Source organism: Diadema antillarum, unplaced genomic scaffold (genome assembly GCF_040938485.1).
Source record: "Diadema antillarum isolate AM-2024a unplaced genomic scaffold, OU_Dant_1.0 seq00000810_RagTag, whole genome shotgun sequence".
NCBI lineage: Eukaryota > Metazoa > Echinodermata > Echinoidea > Diadematoida > Diadematidae > Diadema > Diadema antillarum.
The window spans coordinates 639,333-658,954 of record NW_027271690.1 but is presented as its reverse complement, the minus strand read 5'-3'; the positions used below and the strand labels follow the sequence as shown (position 1 = coordinate 658,954).

The window sequence follows — 19,622 nt, the reverse complement described above, 5'->3', positions numbered from 1 at the left end:
TCACTAAGATACAGGATGAAACACTTATGACCTTTGACCCTAATTTACATACCCAAGATGGTGTCCGATCAAGTAGTTGTTATTTTATGAAATAATGTACGTGACATGAACTAAACATGTGCAAAATATAGAAGTGATAGGGCGTGTTTTTCTTGAGTTATTGCAAAGAAAGTTGCAGAAAGAAAGAAATATCTCAATACATCGAAGATAAGCCTGAATTTCAACCAAAATTTTTGACGTGATCCCGACATCGTATGAAAAAACGAAGGGCACATTTACGGTAGCGTAAAGTCTCAGCTACAACATATCAAAATCTGGGAGAAATTTACCGAAGGGTAAGTGAGCTAGTGCTCGATAAAGATAGTCATGTCAATTTTCATTTCCAGAAAAACTGCACTCCCATAGAGATAACACGTAAACTGGTCAAATTTGACAAGGTTACTTTCAATCCATTTTTACGAGGTGATACCGTTATCCAATCAAAATTTTGTAATTTTATGTTTGAAAGAACATTAAATAATCTACAATATACTGAAATCTGGGTGAAAATTGACAAAGGACTAGTGAGATACGCTCGAATGAACTTGATATTTGATGACGTCATTTTGAAAATTTACTTTTTTTACTTTATTAAGAAATTTGCTATCTTTTGATCATTTTGTCAGCATTGCCACCCCATGAAATGACATGTACAACTCATCAGGTTTTAAAATATGTAAAGAAAATGGGGGGTCACCGTCCATCCTGACGAGTAAAATCGAATTTAAAATTAGCAGTTTTTTGGCATAGTTGCACTGTATATCGCCATTGACGCGCGCGCGGAATTTCAACTTTGACGGGCCCGTATGACGTCATATTGAGTCGCATTGATTTGAAACTTGGTATAAATATTCCTTGACATTTCAGACAGCCGATAAGTGTGAAAAAACGGGAAATTTCTATTGCATATGAGCTGTGCGTGCGTATATGTGCGCGCGCGTACGCGTCCGTTCAATTTTTTCAATTTTTCAAAAAATGCTCCAAATGACCTGAAACGTGTGCAAAAAAAATTTGAGCTCGATTGGAGCATGTCATTATTTTAACGCGCGCGTACGCGCACGGTTTGAGTGTAAACTGAAATGTGAGAAAATGTGTAGAATACGCTTGATTTGAACTATATGTGACGTAAATTTCATGGAAAAATTCCTTTCCATTAATGAGATATTAATGAAAATGTGTTTTCATATAATGACGTCATAGTGACGTCACGGTCCATTGATCACAATGATTTTACAAAATCTGTCGTCTTTGTGACATGATACATATATGGTATAATTTTCAAATTGATAGGCAGAGGACTTTCTGAGTTAATCTCTGCACAACTTTTGTCCAGAAATAAAGAATCAGTACAGATACAATAGGTGATCCGAAGGATACTCGGATCACCTAATTCATAAGTGAACTTTATGAAATTCCATGGAATTTATGGAACGATAAGTACAATACTTCAAGTTGTTTACTCGACAGTAGACAGGATGCCTTCCGTAAACTTCTGATGCCATAAAACGGCCATGAAATCCATATACGATATGTATAGATAGTGGTCTTAAATATAATTATTTAGACCTATCCTACCAAATTCTACATACAGCTGTATCCTCTTAATTTTTTCTTGATCAGACAGTTCATACTGGAGAATAGCATGACACTTTGATGGATCATACTGCTTGATTAGTATGCTGTGTGCAAGCAAGTACATTGTATTGTTTTCTCTTTTTTTTTTCATTCACATTCTAGTTGTAAAGTTCATTGTCTTTGCCGGGCTTGTGCCATTCTTTCACTGAAGAGTTATCCAAGTCCCATTCTTCATTAGAATTACGGCGAGATACAATCATGTATGTACAATGTAGAACCAGAGTGCAGAGAAATATTCTATGATTAGGAGATCATTTTCATCCAGAAGAGATACTCTTGAGTGCTAGATGTCAGAACCACAACTTTCTTTTGGATTTAGAATATTTGAAAGAAACAATACAAGACGTGAACATCTGTTTAGCTCCCATGTGAATACTGTGAGTTTGGGTGTTTTTTTTTTTATGCCTCCTGCCCTGAAGTGTTGCTAGAGGCATTATCTTTTTGGATTATCCATCTGTCTGTTCATAATCAATATTGTGGATCGCCTAACTCAAGAACTATTTGAGGTATCCTAATGAAACTTGGCATTGTGTGTATGAATGAGTTGACGACCCTGTTCCTGTCAACTTTGGGTGCACACGCTCAAGGTCAAAGGTCAGAGATCAAGGTCTACAAAGTTTTGCAATTCTGACAATTTACCATTTTCCTAGATCTCCACAATGCCTGAAGGTATTTTCATGAAAATAACATGTATTACCAGATAATATTTTGTAGGAAAGGTTTTGGACCATGGGATCAAAGGTTAAAGGTCAAGTGGAAAATGCCAATTGTTTTTTTCCATGTGTTAAAAATGGCTGTAGGTGTGCATGTACTGCCAGACAGTGATTCGCCTGTGACATTTTTTATTCTCACTCTTTTGGACATCAGAAACTGATGTCATTCAGAATTTATGCATGCTTTGTCCACAAAAGTTGCCCTTAACAACCACAAAGCTTGCAGGAGGCTTGCCCTACCTAGCAACAACTGAGTGAACTCCTTTCTGTGGCAGCTAATGGGAGGGAGCAAGTGAATGAAATACTTTGTTAATGATGTTACTGTGCTGTAAGAAAAGAAGCATCAATGAATTCTCGGTATCGCCAATACCTATGTAGGTGCTGTGCACAGAGCAGCATTTTAGATGCATTATGGGATAGCTCACGGGACAAACTTGCCCCGGTTTACACATGCACTCAGATCACGCTCTGTCTTTATCCAGAGGTATTTTATGTTGAAGATTTCTTCGCTTTCCATCATGTGACCAGCACATTGAAGCCTTACAGTAGTGAACCATGACTCTAGTGACTGCAAATCAGTCAAACTTAGAAACTTTCAGCTCTTTTAAGCTGAATTATAGCCAAGAAAAAAAAAGGGGGTAACAACGAAAAAGCAGACAAATAAGTCCATTGAATTGTATGGGAACTGCGACTGGCGTGAGACAACCGGAAGCGAACAAGGGCACCGAGGAATCCCACAGTGCGTCTGTGACAGAGCTCTTCAGCGTGCGCAGAAATTTTCTGCGCATTGGCGATACCGAGAATTGTAATGACAAAAACAGTCTACAGGTGTATTCAAGAAAGCCTTTCCTTTTATTGACAAGAGGCTACGATGTACATCAAGTGTTGGGGTTTTGTAGTATGGGAACCGAGTTTGCCTGGGAAGTTTGATATGATGGAGAGCTATAAAAGAAGCCTGACAAATTTCCTTGACTTGCCGGTGCACCAGCAGGATCCGCTACAGTGGACATCAGAGGCCTGAAGAGATAAGTCCTCGTCAGCCACGCTACAATCCACAACAGGTGCAGTATATTCCAAGAACCTATAAAGAAATTGATTAGTGGGGACATTGGATTTTTTTTTTGGGATACTTTGCTCAAACAGTCAACAGTCAATTCAATTCTTAACGCACAGTTCATCTGTTTTGCTAGAGTTCAAATGTTCAATCATGCAAAAACTTCCTCATCTACAGTAGTTTATTAGGTTGTATGACATGTTCAATCACTGTCATATTACTGTAGTTGGAAAAAAAAAATCATGTTTCTCTTGTTCATTTCATGTTGTATGATAGAGATCTGAACAGGCAAATTTTAAAAAATAACAGCGTACAAAACATTTGTAGTTGAGTTATTACAAGATTGAGTGACAGATCCTGAGCAGTCAGTTGAATTTCGGTCCTTATATGACACAAATTTATTATCTGTCATTTTGCCACTGTGGCCACTTTTTTTGTATTTCACAGCCACCACGGCCCCAACATCCTGTGCCATCACAGAGCCCTCGCATTCCGTCTCCATCCGTCAGCCCGGTGGCTGTCAACGCACTCCCCCATGACATGAATAGCAAAGGGGCACCCAACCGGCCTGGCATGGCCGCGTCACCGCAGCAGGGCATCCTGCCCAACCAGCCCCAGCCGGGTGCGCCCATGATGGGCATGAATATGCGCTACCCGAACCCGCGTGGCCCTCAAGTTTCACAGAGATACCAGCAAGTGAGTGCCTCTAGGCTACATGTAGTCTGCTTTGCAGGGAATTACCCACTTCAGGGTGACAGCATTGGTGTAAAGACAGGAAGCTTTAACACCCTGAATTATGTAAGCAGTTCAATTTGTAGCCTTCACTTTCACAAACTGTGTATGACATTGTATTAAATGCCCCCAAGTTCTGGTCAATTTAACTAAAAAATGGAAGTAGATGTGGTTGTATCATGTGAAACCTGCAGTTATGTCTGAAATCCTCATTTTCTCTATGCTCGTAGTTCATTGTTAATTTGTGTTTTAATTCTTCTCCTATAATTTGACTCTGTTTATTGAAATCAAGATAAACTTAACATGGTGTAGCATTTTGAGTTTACATGTCAATAGTTTTTGTGGGAGCCACTAGGGAATTCTGCAGGCAAGATATGGGTGGGGTGACCGCAAAGAATGCACAGTTGCTCACTGCTAAGTAGATAACGTCCCAATGCCAAATGTAATCCTGAGAGAAACACTGGAAATACTGGAGGCCTATTATTATTTTTTTTTTGGGGGGGGGGGGAGGAAGGAAGGGGGGCTATGACTTTTAATTGTCCTTGATCGATGAAGTATCTCTAATAGAAAGTTGATGCCCCCCCCCCCCCCCAAAAAAAAAAAAAAAAAAGAAAGAAAGAAAGAAAAAAAAAAGGGTTTGTGTATTAGATTACATGATATTAGCACTATGGACAGGGTTTAAGTTTTTGAAGTAATGAATAATTCTAAGGAGAAGAAAATTCATCTGCATTATCTACTGCTGGGTTATAATTTTCACTTAAGGTTAAGTCATGTCCTGTACCATCTGTCGTGATGTTTATGTTAGCAATCACATGTTCATTTCCACTTGCTTTCCCCTTCCCTCTCCTGCCATTCTAGCCCCAGATACCGCCTCAGAACATTTACCCCATGCGCCACCAGAATACCACCCACATGCAGGGTATCCAGCACCACCACCAGGCGGGAGGCCCCACCCCCCAGCAGGGGGGCAACACACCTCAGCTAATGGCCCCCAACACGGCTGCATCTGGCCAGTACATCACAACGCCGGGAGGCCCTCCATATGCTCTCATGGCGGGGCCGCCCATTACAGGCCCCATGCCCATTGTGCAACCGGTACGAGTCGAGTCTGCACCTTTCTTAATAATTTAAATTATGACTTATATCTCTACTCTGTGCTGTTTGTTCACATATGCTCGTAATTGCTGAAAAGTTTCTTTAATGATGATGTTGCACCTGTACTGCCCATGACTGCCCGTTGTTGGTAAGTCGTGTAAAATGTGTGTTTCTTGTCTGAATCACACCATCCCTGTAGTACTCAAAACTCTGCCCGTAATTAAATCAAAACATGGATCACTTCATCAGAACCTTTGCAAAATGGGGAATAAAATCATATACTTCAGTGAGTGGAGGATTTCTTTGAAAGAGACCTTGGTGCTGAAGGGTCAAATAAGGAGGGGAAAGCATATATTTTCTGTGTAACATTGACATTATACTGTATATCATATAACATTTATCTGTCCCTTTTCATTTGCTCAAGAGGATTTCTTGTTTTGGAAAGACACTTGTGTATAGGTTACATTTGTTTCCCTGCATTGACAGATTACCTTTCAGATTTTTATGCCTCCGCCACGAAGTGGTGCCGGAGGCATTATGTTTTCAGGTTGTCCGTCCGTCCTTCCATCTGTCCGTCCTTCCTTCGGTCCGTCCTTCCTTCCGTCCGTCCTTCCGTATGTGCGTAATGAATTTTGTGGACAGCGTAACTAAAAAACCTTTTGAGGTATCCTAATGAAACTTGGCATGTATGTGTATTAGGGGGTGAAGTTGTGCCTATCAACTTTTGGGTGCACATGCTCAAGGTGAAAGGTCAAAAGGTCAAGGTCAAAGACTTAAAATTTCACTATTTCCACCATATCTATTCAATGCCTGAAGATATTTTCTTGAAACATAGTGTATACATGTATTACCCAATTTAGATTCTCTGGTGAAAGTTTGGGGTCATGAGGTCAAAGGTCAAGAGGTCAAGTAAAAATATTAAAACTTCACTTTTTTCTCCGTACCTTAGAAATTGTTCAAGGTATCTTCATGGAACATAGTATGTACTGGCTGGCAGTGATTACCTAGAGAATTTACGGTTCATGGGGTCAAAGGTCAAGGGCAACACTTCAAAATTTTACTCTTTCCCTCATATTTATGCAATGCCAGCAGGATTATTTTTTTTTACACTTGGTGTATGCATGTGTAACCTGATGAAAATGGTAACAATGTACTTTTCAATACAGAAATTGCACTTTTTCTCCAAACCTTGAAAATTACTTAATGCATAAACTTATGAATGGGTCAAAGTCAAGTTAAAGTCCTTAAATCCCCAAATACATGCTCTCCTATTCATCCAATTAAACTTAGGTCAAGGAAGGTGAACATTCAACACATTCGTGACAAACTTGTCATTTTAATATTTTGCCAATTTTGTGAAAATGTTATCACACATTGTCCACATTGTTGTTGGCTCAGTGAGTAGAGCGCCTGCCCTCACAATCGGCAGGTCGTGGGTTCAAACCCCGGCCGCGTCATACCAAAAGACGTTAAAAGATGAGAGTTGCTGCTACCTTGTTTGCTGTTCAACAGTTGAAAAGGTTAGAGCAACGTCGATCTGGCGCTGCTCAGTGGCTGCCGGGCCCACGATCAATTGGGCAAAATGAATTTCCATTCTTGGACAATAAAATTTGGAGTTTATATCCAAAAAACAATTATTATTATATGTACTATAGACCTATTAGAAGAATCATGCATTATGGCGGGGGCATGCCAGTCGCCTTAGCGACATTTCTAGTTAAAAATTCTATTATGATTTTATGCCAAATCACCTATAGGAGTAACTAACAAAAGAAATGGCTGTTTACAGAATTATCCTGTTGTAGGTTTCACATTCGTGTGAGGATGAAAAGAAGATGTTTTGCTAGTGAATATAGCATGGACTTCCATTGTCCTTTATGGCTGTATTTAGCCGGTGTAAAAGCAGTGTTCAAAATGAGTATCTAGCCGCCGTCTTTCATATGACAGATTCAGCAACACCCCAGACCGTTCCAGCAGTCCTATTCTCAACAAGTATTCCAGCCACAGCAACCCTTCTACAGCTCTCCTCCTGCAGGAAGTAAGTAATGCGAAAGCAGAGTGAAATACCCCAGGCTCGTAGCTCTTAAATTTGCAACTCATGCACCTGTAAACTCAAAAATGGTATCCATAAATTAAAATTTGAGTGTTTCTTGGGTAGAATGAAAATTGAATTTTGCTTGTTTTCAATTCCGCAAAATCAAAGAGATGAAATAATATTTCAAATTTCAAACCAAAAATAGTTGCATGCTTTTTTTTTGTTCTGGTTTTATGTCGCACAAAATTTTTCCTCTTGGATAGTTGGACAATGCATAGAAGAGCAAAAGGAATAAAACTGCCAAACAAAAATTTGCTAGCAGATGCCACGGATTTGAAGAAGGGGGGGGGGGGATGTGGGAAGCTAACAGAGCCATGTAGCTAGTCTGAATGTCAGTCATACCACCTTTTACGGACTGCTGCTCTGATACTGTTTACACTGAATTCTTCGTAAGAACTTTATTTTCGCGAATTTCGCAAATCAGGTGCTATTCACGAATTTGAAGACGCGCAAAACTATCCACCCTAATCCCAATATGAATGTTACATGCATGTATACATTTCTCTGTTCAGTACTGTACTCCAAGATCGCACATTTTAACACTCGCGAAATTGTTTCAAGTCCCAATTCGTGAAATTTAAGACTCGCTAAATATATGGCGTATACAGTAAGTAGACCCATCCTTTCACCCCTTGTGAAAAATCTAGATGAGAGATAAAACTAATCGAGAGCACGAGGACAATATGTACTGGCCAGTTAGATGAGTAATTTTATATTTACAAGGGGGGGGGGGGTGATATGGTATTCCTATTGGAAAGATATACTCATCCCAGTTTTCCCCAAGTTGGTCGTGGATTATGCACTATCTGAAGTGGTGATTGCACTCTTTTGTCTTGCCCTCACAGCTCCAGTGTGGCTGGCCACACAGCCAACCCAGCCAGCACAGAGAACATATCAGCAGCCAGTGCAGAGTAGCCGGCCGGAAAATCAGAGGAATAAGAAACTGATTCGCATCGTAGATCCGACAACAAATCAAGATGTGACAGATACACTGATGCGGGACGCATCGGGTTCAAACTCACCGCACTCCGGAAGGTCCAGCGCTAATGTCACTCCCCCTGCAGTAAGTTCGGTAACTGAGAAAAAGGCTTTGCATGATTTCACCAGACATGGGCTCATGACCCATCAAGATCAATCAACTTTCCAGGCGCAAAATATGAACTTTTTGGTGCGATAATTATGTAAAATTTATTGTTATGTTGGTTTATCTCAGCTGTCTGAGTGTAGTATGTAATCATTTCTGTCAGATGGCATTCTTGTATTGAAATATGCAAATGAAGCTGAAGAGTTTTTCTCATAATTGAAAAGAGGGTATGTAATGACTGCGGTTTGCATTAACCCTATTCTAACTGGGGGGGGGGGTCAATTTGAATTTGACCCCCCCCCCCTCGACATTTCGCGCCGCGATTCCGCGACGCGCAAAGCTTTTGCCGCGTCATTTCATGACTTTTTTCTTTGAAGTCTCCCGCATATTTTGAGACCAAATTTGCGATGTGCGGGTACACCGTTCTGAAGTTACGTAATGTTTTGCGTATGCATGTCAACCCGAAAATAGCTCAAATTCATGATATCGTGTGCAAATCCAATGCAAATTGTGTTTTTTGGTTAAATTGATATAAATTAGATTATTTAAACTTTCAACCACTGAAATTAATCAATTCTAATGTAGATAAGCTTGAAAAAGTGCCTGCAACAAATTTTGGCCAAAACAATGAAATACATCAGAAATTAACAAAACAATAAGAAGCAAATGAAACTGATTTTGATTGTGCAATTTTTGTCCCCGCCGAACGAGTTCGAGCAGGGGACTATGAAACGGGCTCCGTACGTGTGTGTGTCCGTGTGTCCGTCCGTCCGTCCGTGTGTGCGTCCGTGTGTGCGTCCGTGTGTGATCAAAATCTTCAATTTGCTACTTCTCTGTCATTTATGAGCCAATTTTGATTCTGTTTGCTTTATATGATAGCACTACATGGGAGCTTTGAAACTTCTATACAGAATTTCAGTCGTGACCTTTGACCTTGACCTTTGACCTATATTGTACATTTTGCTACAAAATGCTACTCCTTCGCCATTTCTAACCCGATTTCGATTCCGTTTGCTTTATGTGATGGCACTAGGTGAGGGCTTCAAAACTTCTACACAGAATTTTGACCTTTGACTTCTTTGACCTTTGACCTTGATTTTTGACCTGTATTGTACATTTGGCTACAAAATGCTACTCCTTCGCCATTTCTAACCCGATTTCGATTCCGTTTGCTTTATGTGATGGCACTAGGTGAGGGCTTCAAAACTTCCACACAGAATTTTGACCTTTGACTTCTTTGACCTTTGACCTTGATTTTTTGACCTATATTGTACATTTTGCTACAAACTGCTACTCCTTCGCCATTTCTAACCCGATTTCGATTCCGTTTGCTTTATGTGATGGCACTAGGTGAGGGCTTCAACACTTCTACCCAGAATTTTGACCATTGACTTCTTTGACCTTTGACCTTGATTTTTTGACCTGTATTGTACATTTTGCTACAAAATGCTACTCCTTCACCATTTCTAACCCGATTTCGATTCCGTTTGCTTTATGTGATGGCACTAGGTGAGGGTTTCAACACTTCTACACAGAATTTTGACCTTTGACTTCTTTGACCTTTGACCTTGATTTTTTGACCTGTATTGTACATTTTGTTACAAAATGCTACTTCCGGCGGGGACATATATTACGCACCGCGTAATTTCTACTTTTCCTTGTTTACAAGAAAATTGTTCAATGTGTCTTGAGGAACTCTTACACAAATATTTAGCAATCATTCAGTCGTTTTAATGGAGTTATAGGTGAAAATATGATTTCATGCGTAAATTTGCATAATTAATTTACTAAAAATAGAAAATCAAAATTTTCTTTTGTATGACCATGTAATCTTGTAGTTGACATCCGGCTCTATGTTTAGGCAAAATTTTGCGGTGATCGCGCAATTGGCGGCCGAGATCTGAAGGGGGGGGGGGGGGGGGGGGGGGGGGGGGGTCAAATTGACCCCCCCCGTAAAAACTTGGTCTCAAATAGCCCAGTTAGAATAGGGTTAAAATTAATGCAAGTCCTGAGTAGGCATATCTCCATACGTTGCCTGTAGCTAAAGAAAATGAGTTATATTGCCAGTTATTTTAACAGTAATTTTGATTATTTCCATATATGTCAGATGATACAAGAAGTATTGTTTAGCATATCTTAAAAACACTTTATTTGCCATGTTCTTTCATCTCTCAGCAATCTACAAACAATGAAGATGCAAAGAGAATACAAGCCCAGTTTGCAGCGAGTGTGGCCATGGCTGCCAGTGAAGACATCAAGGAAGCACACAGGCCTGCCCCTGCCCCTGCCCATGTGCAGCAGCCACCGATGATGCAACAGCAACAGCAGGTTCCACAGCAGGTTCCTCAGCAGGTTCCTCAGCAGGTTCCTCAGCAGGTTCCTCAGCAGGTTCCTCAGCAGGTTCCTCAGCAGGTTCCTCAGCAGCCACCACCCTCACACATGCACCAGGGCATGGCCGCGGTGCCCCTGCAGCAGAAGCCTGTAGTCCAAGGCGTTGTTCCCGGCGGCCAGTCGGTCATACCTGCTGCGCCCGTCATGAAGCCTGGTGCTGCGCCCGTGGCCATGGTGCAGCCAGGCCAGTTTCCCAGCCAGCCGGTGGAACCTGTACCGCCCGAGGCAGCACAGGTACATGCGTTGGCTGCTACACCGGCAGCGGAGGAAGGTGCCCAGTCACAGCAAAGATCTCCGGCACCACAAGCGGTTCAACAAGGAGTGCCACCTGTTGCGGAACCCGCCAAGCAGCCCAGAATGCCAGCTGCGCCTGTTCACCAGGTCATAGCTCAAGCACAGCCTGTACCGGTAGCCGCCCAGCCACCACATGCTGCACCTGCAGCCAAGGCCTCCCCACCTGCCGGCCCAGCTGTGGCACCATCAAATCAACAGACTGTTCCTCCCCCTCAGGAAGCCACAGTGAAAAGCGAACCACCCGCACCAGCAGCCAGCCAGGACGCTGCACCAGCCGTTGTTGCAACGCCGAGTGCCCCAGTAGTAGAGCAGGTGGAACCTGTGGGGCAACCAGTCACGGAAACAAAGCCCGAGGCATCCCAAGATTCACAGGTGGATGGTGATGTCCAGGTCGCCGTATCAAGTGCAAATACACCACCTGTGCAACCACAGGAGCCTCCCCAATCAGTACCTCAAGCAGAAAAACAGGAGACAGCTGCTCATATAGAAGGTAATGTTGAAAGTACTGTTGTATTCATTTCTTTTTTTGGGGGGGGGGAGGGTGGGCAAATGCATTTTAGATCGAAGTGTGATAAACCAAATATTATTGTTAAACTGTGTCTTGGTTGATAGAGTAAAAAAATGTTTACTGATTTTAAGTTTATGTGTGTTCCATGCTCAAGTGCCTTTAAACTTCAATGGAACAAGGGACATTGTATGGATGAAGCAAATAAGTTTGATTATATTGTGCTTATTTTTGGTACATAAGAGTGGCATTACGTAGGACCAAATCATGTTCTGCAACCAATTAAACTTCAAAGATAAGTTACTAGCACAGGATTGAGTTTTGCTTGTTTGTGAGTTTGTTTTGAAGTATTAAAAATATAGTAAACCACTTAAGAAGGTTCTTCAGTATCCCTGAAAGGACTTTATAGTTTGAAATTGTATAGTTTAGCCATAATGTACTTTCTGCTAAAAAAAGAAAAGAAAAATAAGATTAAATTGCTAGGCAATTCCTTTTTTCCCTATTTTTGCTGAACATGTCTTCAGTTTACTTTTCCTTTTAATGACTAGAATATCTTTTTCTAAAGAATATTTGCCTCTTGATTCACTGTATCACAATTTCATTTGCACACCTCTCTGATTTGTGTTCTTTTAAAAATTGAAATAAAGTTTCAAAAGAAGTGAATAAATAGAATTTGGTAAGAGGTATTTGGAATTCTCTCCTATCTTTGACCATACAGGGAAAGACAATAAGAAGAAAAGCCAAAAGAAGCGGATGCAAGAACTTGACAAGAAACCTGTCAAAGACTCAGATGATTTTTCTGCATTCAGGACAGATGATACACCGGTGAGTCCGTAATTATTTAAAGGGATGGTACAGTATTGGTGGAGATAAGAATTGAGCTTTTAACTTTTGCGAGATACCAAGAAAACACTTAGCATAACATTTTAAGAGGAATTCAAAGTTTATTTGATGAAAATCGGGTTTGGGATGACTGAAACATCCAAAAACAAAGTAAAACAAAGCGACCGTAATAAAGTGTGGGTCCCACACTTTGTTACAATCGCTCTTTTTTTAATATCTCAGCCATTTCAAGACCAATTTTCATCAAATAAACGTTGACTTCCTCATAGAATTACATGCTCTTTCATATTTTATAAGAGGTTTCTCGTTATCTCACCAAAAAATGTTAGAAACCTGAAATTAGTTCTCAACCAAAACTATACAATCCCTTTAAAATTCTTTGAATCAACAAATGTAATATGATATGCTATAGTTGTCAAGATCTGGGCCCTTTTACAAATGGTAACCGTGCAATCAGTGGTAACTGTACCGTAGTAACATTGTTCCATTGCCAATCACTTAAAAGCCAAGAAATTTCTGATGGTTACCGCTGATGGCAGGGTAAACATAATTGTAAAGTTACCTTAGCTTTATGCTATGGGGCCCTAGCATCAATGTATTCGTTTCAAATGTTTGTGTGATTTGATCCAGCACAGAAGTTTTCTGTATTCCTCAAAAGCAGTGGAACACCTGCAGAAACTATTTTGTTAACTTTTGTGTTAGGCTGTATATGCCTTGTATATTGGGAATCTGGGGGGCATTTCATGAAGCATTTTGGTCGGATATTTTTCTGACTAACTGTGACAAGCTACGGAAATCCTTGCATCTGATTGACTGAGAACAAATTTGTTCGACAACTTTGCTGGACAAAATGCGTCATGAAATGCCCCCCAGGACTCTTTTTGCCGATGTTTGAGTTCCTGATAAAGAATCATGGTGATGAAACGAGTATCATCCCTAAAGAGAAGAGCTGGCGATTTTCCACCTTAGGTAATGGAAATGGTAAACATTTGTAGTTCTGCTAGTATATTGATATTGCATCAGTATTTTTTACAAGTTGCTAATCTCACTAATATCAGTCAACTCATGACGTTTTGTGAAAGATATCAATTCTGTGAAAGTGTATGCCGTTACAGTGTGGGGCTGCACATTAGCTTTCATTCAGAGGTTCGATGCTGTAATGCATCTTGTTCTGTCAATTCTAACGTGTCTCTTCATGTGACAGCTTTCAGTTGTGTTTTACATTTCTAGAACTATCATGAATGTTCTCTTCAATCTCCATTGAATTGTGTGACATGCAGAAGGAGCCTGTTGCTTGATTTAAAGGAACAAGTCAGTTTCTGAAGTATCTGCTGATTATGGTAACCTTTGTCTTCCCCATGTCCCTTTTTCGCAGGCTGCCGCCAACCCAGCAAGTCAAGAGAACCCAGCAAAGCAGAGAGAAGCTGCAGCTGTGGAGGAAACGCCCAAACCCAAGGAAGCAGCGGAGAAGGTTGAGGAGAGGCCGGTGGAGAAACTGCAAACAACTCAGCCTCCAAAGCAGGAGGAGGCAAAGGAAGAGGAGAAGGAGAAGGAGGAGGAAGTTGTGCAAAGTGAAAAGACTGATGAGGTGCAAAGTGATGTTGCCAAGAGGAAAGCTGTGGAGAACACTAGCGAGAAAGCGAAGGAGGTGGTGCCGGAAACCACGCCAGCCAAAGTGGAGAAGGAGGAGCCGTCGGATCGCAACGAGGCCGAGGAGTGGGAGAAGAAAAATGAGGTGGACACTGTGGAGTCTGAGAACTCAAAGAATAAGGAAGGGAAGCCCATCCCCACGGACAATAAGATTCAATTGAAGTACACCTACAGGAAAGGTAATTGAGCGCAGTGTGGGAAAGGAGCGGCCGACGATGCGTTGGCGGAGCAGGGATTGCAATATGCGTTTCCCTTGATCAGCAGGTCTCATGCAACGGAATGATTGCAGTGCTGACACGGTTGTTGATTCTTTTGCTGTTAGGTTACATAGATTTCCTTGGAATGCAGTCGGGGGTCCTGGTTCATAGAACATGTTATCAGTAAACAAGTGCCACTTTTCTATGACAAATTTACTCTCAGCCAATCAGATGCAAGGATTTCAGTAGCTTTTAACAACTATCGTAACTTGTTTTCGATAACAAGTTTTATGAAACGGGGCCGTGAAAGGAGTGTTGTGATTCCTATTGAAGATCCTGGTTGCTCTTCCCCTGTTGTGTGTGTTTACTCAAACTTGTCATAGAAAGATCCAGTATACATATCATTCTTTTTGCATTATTTTTTCCTTTCGTTCAGTTGTTTGATAGTTAATTGTGTGGATGATTTAGTTTGTTACCAGCAATAATCACTATTTGCGTAGCTGAAAACTGATCGTCCTCGATAATTTTTCGATCCATCAGAAGCTGTCTTAACTTTTCACTTATGGGCAAAAGGCACTGATGAAAGCTATCTCTACCAGAGTGTAGCTCTGTATTATTTGCTGGACTTTTTGAGTGTGCACAGCAGTGGGAGAGTATGCACAAGCTCATATCAAGCACAATGCTTTCAGATTGTGTTCATTGGTGTAATTCAAGTGACACTAACCTGGAGACTTCCAGTGTATAAGCACACTTGGACCCAGCTGTGCCATATTTGTTTGGTACACTTTACTTCTAGAAAGTAATGCCTGTTGCACATGTACCACTACATTCCAAAGATGCTAATATATATGAGGTTTTAGATTCTGTGCAATTTAATGATGTCTCTGCTATATTTTGACCCAGCTTGTAAGAAAAAAAGGTCATCTGCCAAGAATATGCCAGATTAGGAAATATACAGTAGTTAACATTAGACATCGTTCACTGTGTAAGTCTTTTTTCACAGTCATTCTTTGTTTTAATGCCTCCACTTCAAAGGGTGTCAAAGGCAAATGTATTCAGGTTGTCCATCTGTCTGTCCATCCCACAGATCATTGATTGTAATTTAAGGAAATATGCTTAATATGTTCCATGGAACCTGGTCCTGGTATGCTAATTTGGTGAAGCTATGCAGATTAGATTTTGGTCGAACTTAGTGTAGGTCAGTAGTCAAAGGCCTCTACACTTTGGCTCAAAATGACAATTTTCAGCTGTAACTTTATCTAGTAATGGTGATATGAGTTGGTAGGAAGGGTAGAAATGAAGAGACACTTAATTCTATGAGATGACAGTTGAAAGATCAAAGTCAAAGGTTACTGTACTTTAACAGCAACTAGAAAATGTGATGTCTAGTCTTAATTTCAGCTGGGAATATCCAAAGTAATGTTAATTGGTGTGTCGTATGAAAATACATTGACATCGTCGGGTAGAAATGAATTGATGATTATTTTCCTGGACACTATGGTGATAACAAGGCGAAGATCTCTGTATTTTGGGTTATATGCTGTTTTCCTCGACATTACTTCAGCCAGGAATCTCCAGAGGTAACAATATCTGTTAAGAACATAAGAAATGATCAATCAGGTGCCAGAATTGACAGAGGTAAAAGCTCAAAGGTCAAAGCCAAGGCCAGCAAGTTGATATGATTGACCATTCTCTGGCCTCGAATTCCATTATGTATGTCCTGCAACAATGTTATTTTGCTGAATAGATTAGAAGAGGTTGGAATATTTCCTTCATGGTCAAGATCAGAAAATTTACAAAATGAAAATGAAGTGCCATGTACCTGGACAGCACAGTTAGTAATTGCTAGAGAAGCAGAGGCATCCTAATCGACCTGTGCAGCAGTCAAAGTTGCCATCATCCATTTTTGATCGGGGTTCGCCCCCAATATCGGGGATGACCAGATCTTGCTGTCACAGCAACTTCTCTCGCACCTTCTTTGGTCGTCCTCGCTTTTCTGGCTTATTCACTTTAAACTAGCACTTTTCTCAGAACACGATCATTACCCCTTCTCAAGACATCCTAATACCACTGCAATCCATGTGGCATTCGTGCCAGCTGTTCCATAGATTCCTTTAACCCAAGCATTTCCATCGTATCCTGGGGTCTCCTTTTTTAGCCATTAAAAAAGTATGTTGTTCCTTTTGAACTTTGCAGATCAGTGGAGCCCCGTCAATCCGGATGGCAAGAAACAGTATGATCGCGACTTCCTTCTGCAATTCCAGAAAGGGTGCACCGACAAACCAGACGGGCTTCCTAACATTCCTGACATTGTGCTTGAGAAAGTGAGTACAGATACTGGTTTAGATACAGCAGTTATTCCAAACGTCGATTTTGGCATTTTCTCTTCGCCAATAGTTGTGGTCAAGAAACTGTTTGTGATTCTCCTGTTTTGAAAATGTATGATTATAGAACACATATTTTTTTTGCCGTTACATGGTTGTGAAGGAGTAAGTTCTTAACAAAATGAACAGAAAGGGAGATTCCATTCAATATCTCTGCATGCTATTCCTCTATCACAAAGTGCCACTGGAGGCAGTCTGCTTTCAGGTTGTCCACCTGTTTGTCTGTCCATCCGTAACCGATTTTGTGGACAACATATCTTGAGAACAGTTGAGGCTTGTATATTATTGTCAATGAATTGTTACATCCCTGCATGAATTTTTGATTTGGTGCAGAACAGCATAGGGATAGTATATTGCCCACTACTAATCTATGATCAATAGAAAAATCACAAAAGGGAGTTAATCTTGATTTCTTGGGGCTTGCTCTTGATTTAGTGTTTGGATTAATCCATTCAAGTTTGCTCTTAGAGTAGTAGGAAAAGTAGCACTCGGTATTCCATGACTTTCAACTGTGTCTTCTCCTCATTTGACTCCTTGAAGGCGGATGTTCGTCCCATCGGCCTCAGCGTTAACACGGGCATCAGCTCCAAGGGTACAGACTTCATGCCTCACTTCATGAAGTCCCCTCGGACACAGGTGAGGCAGGCCAAGGTCAAAGACATGGCTCCTTGGCCATCACTTGATTTGAAAGTCATCATGTGGATGGGTGATTGGTGAAAAAGATACATCGAAAGGGCAATGCCCATGACACATATAATATATAAAGCTTTGTGTCAGCATTACATGGATCTGTCTTCACATTCGTTGATAGACATATAGTGAGATTAGAGGAGGGGAGTTTCTTCTTAACCTTGCATTTAGGTACTGAAATTGACCAGTTTGTCAGAAATGGGTCATTTTGATGTTTTATCTAACCCATCGAGGATGGACTTATTTTGCTACAACACACATTTCCCATAGACATCTGCCCGAGTATACTCAGGACTCGTCCTTAACAGGTTAATGCCACTGTCATGACATCTTGACAGAACTTGGAAATATGTTTTTAGAAGAATAAAAGAAGATTGTCATACAGTAAATTAAAAGTCAGTTGAATTGATGCTTATTTTCTGTAGGATATTTCCTCTCTGCAAAGGTATCTACACCACAATGCTGAAAGCTACCATCATTCTGAGAGCTGTAGGTGTTGGATATCGAATCTGATGATGTATCTTTTCACAATAATGAGCATAGAATGCACAGGAGGAAGTGAGGTTTACTCTCTAGCTGTCTATCTTTATATATGCACATCAAGTAGGTGATAGAATCATCTTCATCCTTTGCAGAATAGTGATAATGAAAATGAAGATGTGAAATACTAGTTTAGATTTGATCTCTGATTCAACATGTCACTCTTCCCTTCATCCTGATTGTCCATGTGGCTGCTCAGGGAAAGGCACCCAACTACCAACAAGGCCCGGGCAAGAGGGCATCCAGGGAACACATCAAGGTCATACAGAGGGCCTCGCCAGCCGTGGAGACCAAGCTCAACACAACGGAGAAGGCCTGGAAGCCCGTCCACAAGCGTGAAGAGGCGAAGGGTGGGGAGGAAGACAAGACTGATGTGAGTATTGTTCCATTTTATTCAGGGCGTTTTAAGAGTGCTCCAGGAGTGCACCTGAGCTCCTCTGAACTCTCTGTGAACAGACATTCATGCCGTGGGGTGCTCTAAAGTCATGCCCCCCCCCCCCCCTCGAGGCTAAGCTTAGGAGTGCTCTTGAAGCACTTGGAATTCTGAATAATCGGTCATCAACCTTCAGAGCTCTCCGATAGTGGAATGCGGTGCAAACTGTGAAAGTTTTTTTGTTTTGATTTCCTGCTGTTGGTGCCAAGACCAAAATTGGGGCCAGTTTTCACATTTTGATCTTCTTTTTAGAAATGGGATTTTGAATCTCCTCCAAAACCTGGCAGGTATTATCCCAGTGTGATTGAATATATGATTGAACATCATGTCCATTTTGTGTCCTTTGCAGGAATTGTTCCGCAACTTCAAAAGTATACTCAACAAACTCACGCCCCAGAGGTTCCAGAAGCTGGTGGAGCAGGCTCAGAAGCTTCCCATCAACACGGAGGAGAGGCTGAACGGCGTCATCTCGCTAGTCTTTGAAAAGGTAATGCACCTGTAGGGTGCCTGCTGTAGACCCAGATCCTGAATTCACGGGGCTGTGCCTTCTTTGGGAACTGCTCAACACTCTAAAGTTTCCATGGTACACCTGCCATGTATCACAACAAACATTGCATGATAGTTACGTGCAAAATGATGTGACCCTGCAGTTTTACTGCCTGTTCTTGTGTCCACCAGTTATTATTTATGGATCTAAAGTCTTCATATGTGTACATTATATTTCTAGTTGTTTTGTGGCGAAATGACTTGAATTTTTTCTTTTAATTATGAAACAATCGAACCTGTGTACAGGAAAAAAAATTCCAAGTGTATCTTTTCCACCAGTCCCCGACTAACATCGTGCACTTAGAAAAGCACTCGAAACAACTGTATGAAGATATTCACATGCTGACATGTAATTCAGCAAAACGAGATATCAAGGGTGAAGAAGGAGAAATGAAATCAGTGTCGATTACTGTAAAACCAGAAATATATATATGCAGAATACAATTTTTGTAAATTGGGGCCAGTGGCGTTTTTCACAATGTTAAATTTTCGCGAATTGCCATTGGCATTCAATACGTGCAGTGTAGACAAGAATTTTTGCGTGCATTTCAATTTCGCGAAATTTGCGAAATCAAAATGCATGCAAAAATTTCTGGTTTTGCTGTACTATTCCTGACGTTCTATGTGTAGGTACATGTAGTCTTTTCCGGAAATACTACATGTTTAGTTGCCACTCCTGCCAGTAATGAAATTGAACCATTT

General features: G+C 41.0%; 1 protein-coding gene across 1 annotated transcript in view; it reads left to right on the top strand.

The window, feature by feature from the left end:
• LOC139739648 (eukaryotic translation initiation factor 4 gamma 1-like) overlaps positions 1-19,622 on the top strand; it is a 49,904-nt gene that overhangs the window by 13,133 nt on the left and 17,149 nt on the right. Inside the window, exons 3-14 of the mRNA XM_071650258.1 lie at positions 3,376-3,448; positions 3,889-4,137; positions 5,032-5,268; positions 7,216-7,306; positions 8,209-8,435; positions 10,623-11,622; positions 12,356-12,462; positions 13,856-14,309; positions 16,524-16,651; positions 17,252-17,347; positions 18,141-18,314; positions 18,724-18,861. Of these exons, the coding sequence (XP_071506359.1) occupies positions 3,376-3,448; positions 3,889-4,137; positions 5,032-5,268; positions 7,216-7,306; positions 8,209-8,435; positions 10,623-11,622; positions 12,356-12,462; positions 13,856-14,309; positions 16,524-16,651; positions 17,252-17,347; positions 18,141-18,314; positions 18,724-18,861 (2,974 nt within the window). The remainder of the gene's footprint in view (positions 1-3,375; positions 3,449-3,888; positions 4,138-5,031; positions 5,269-7,215; positions 7,307-8,208; positions 8,436-10,622; positions 11,623-12,355; positions 12,463-13,855; positions 14,310-16,523; positions 16,652-17,251; positions 17,348-18,140; positions 18,315-18,723; positions 18,862-19,622) is intronic.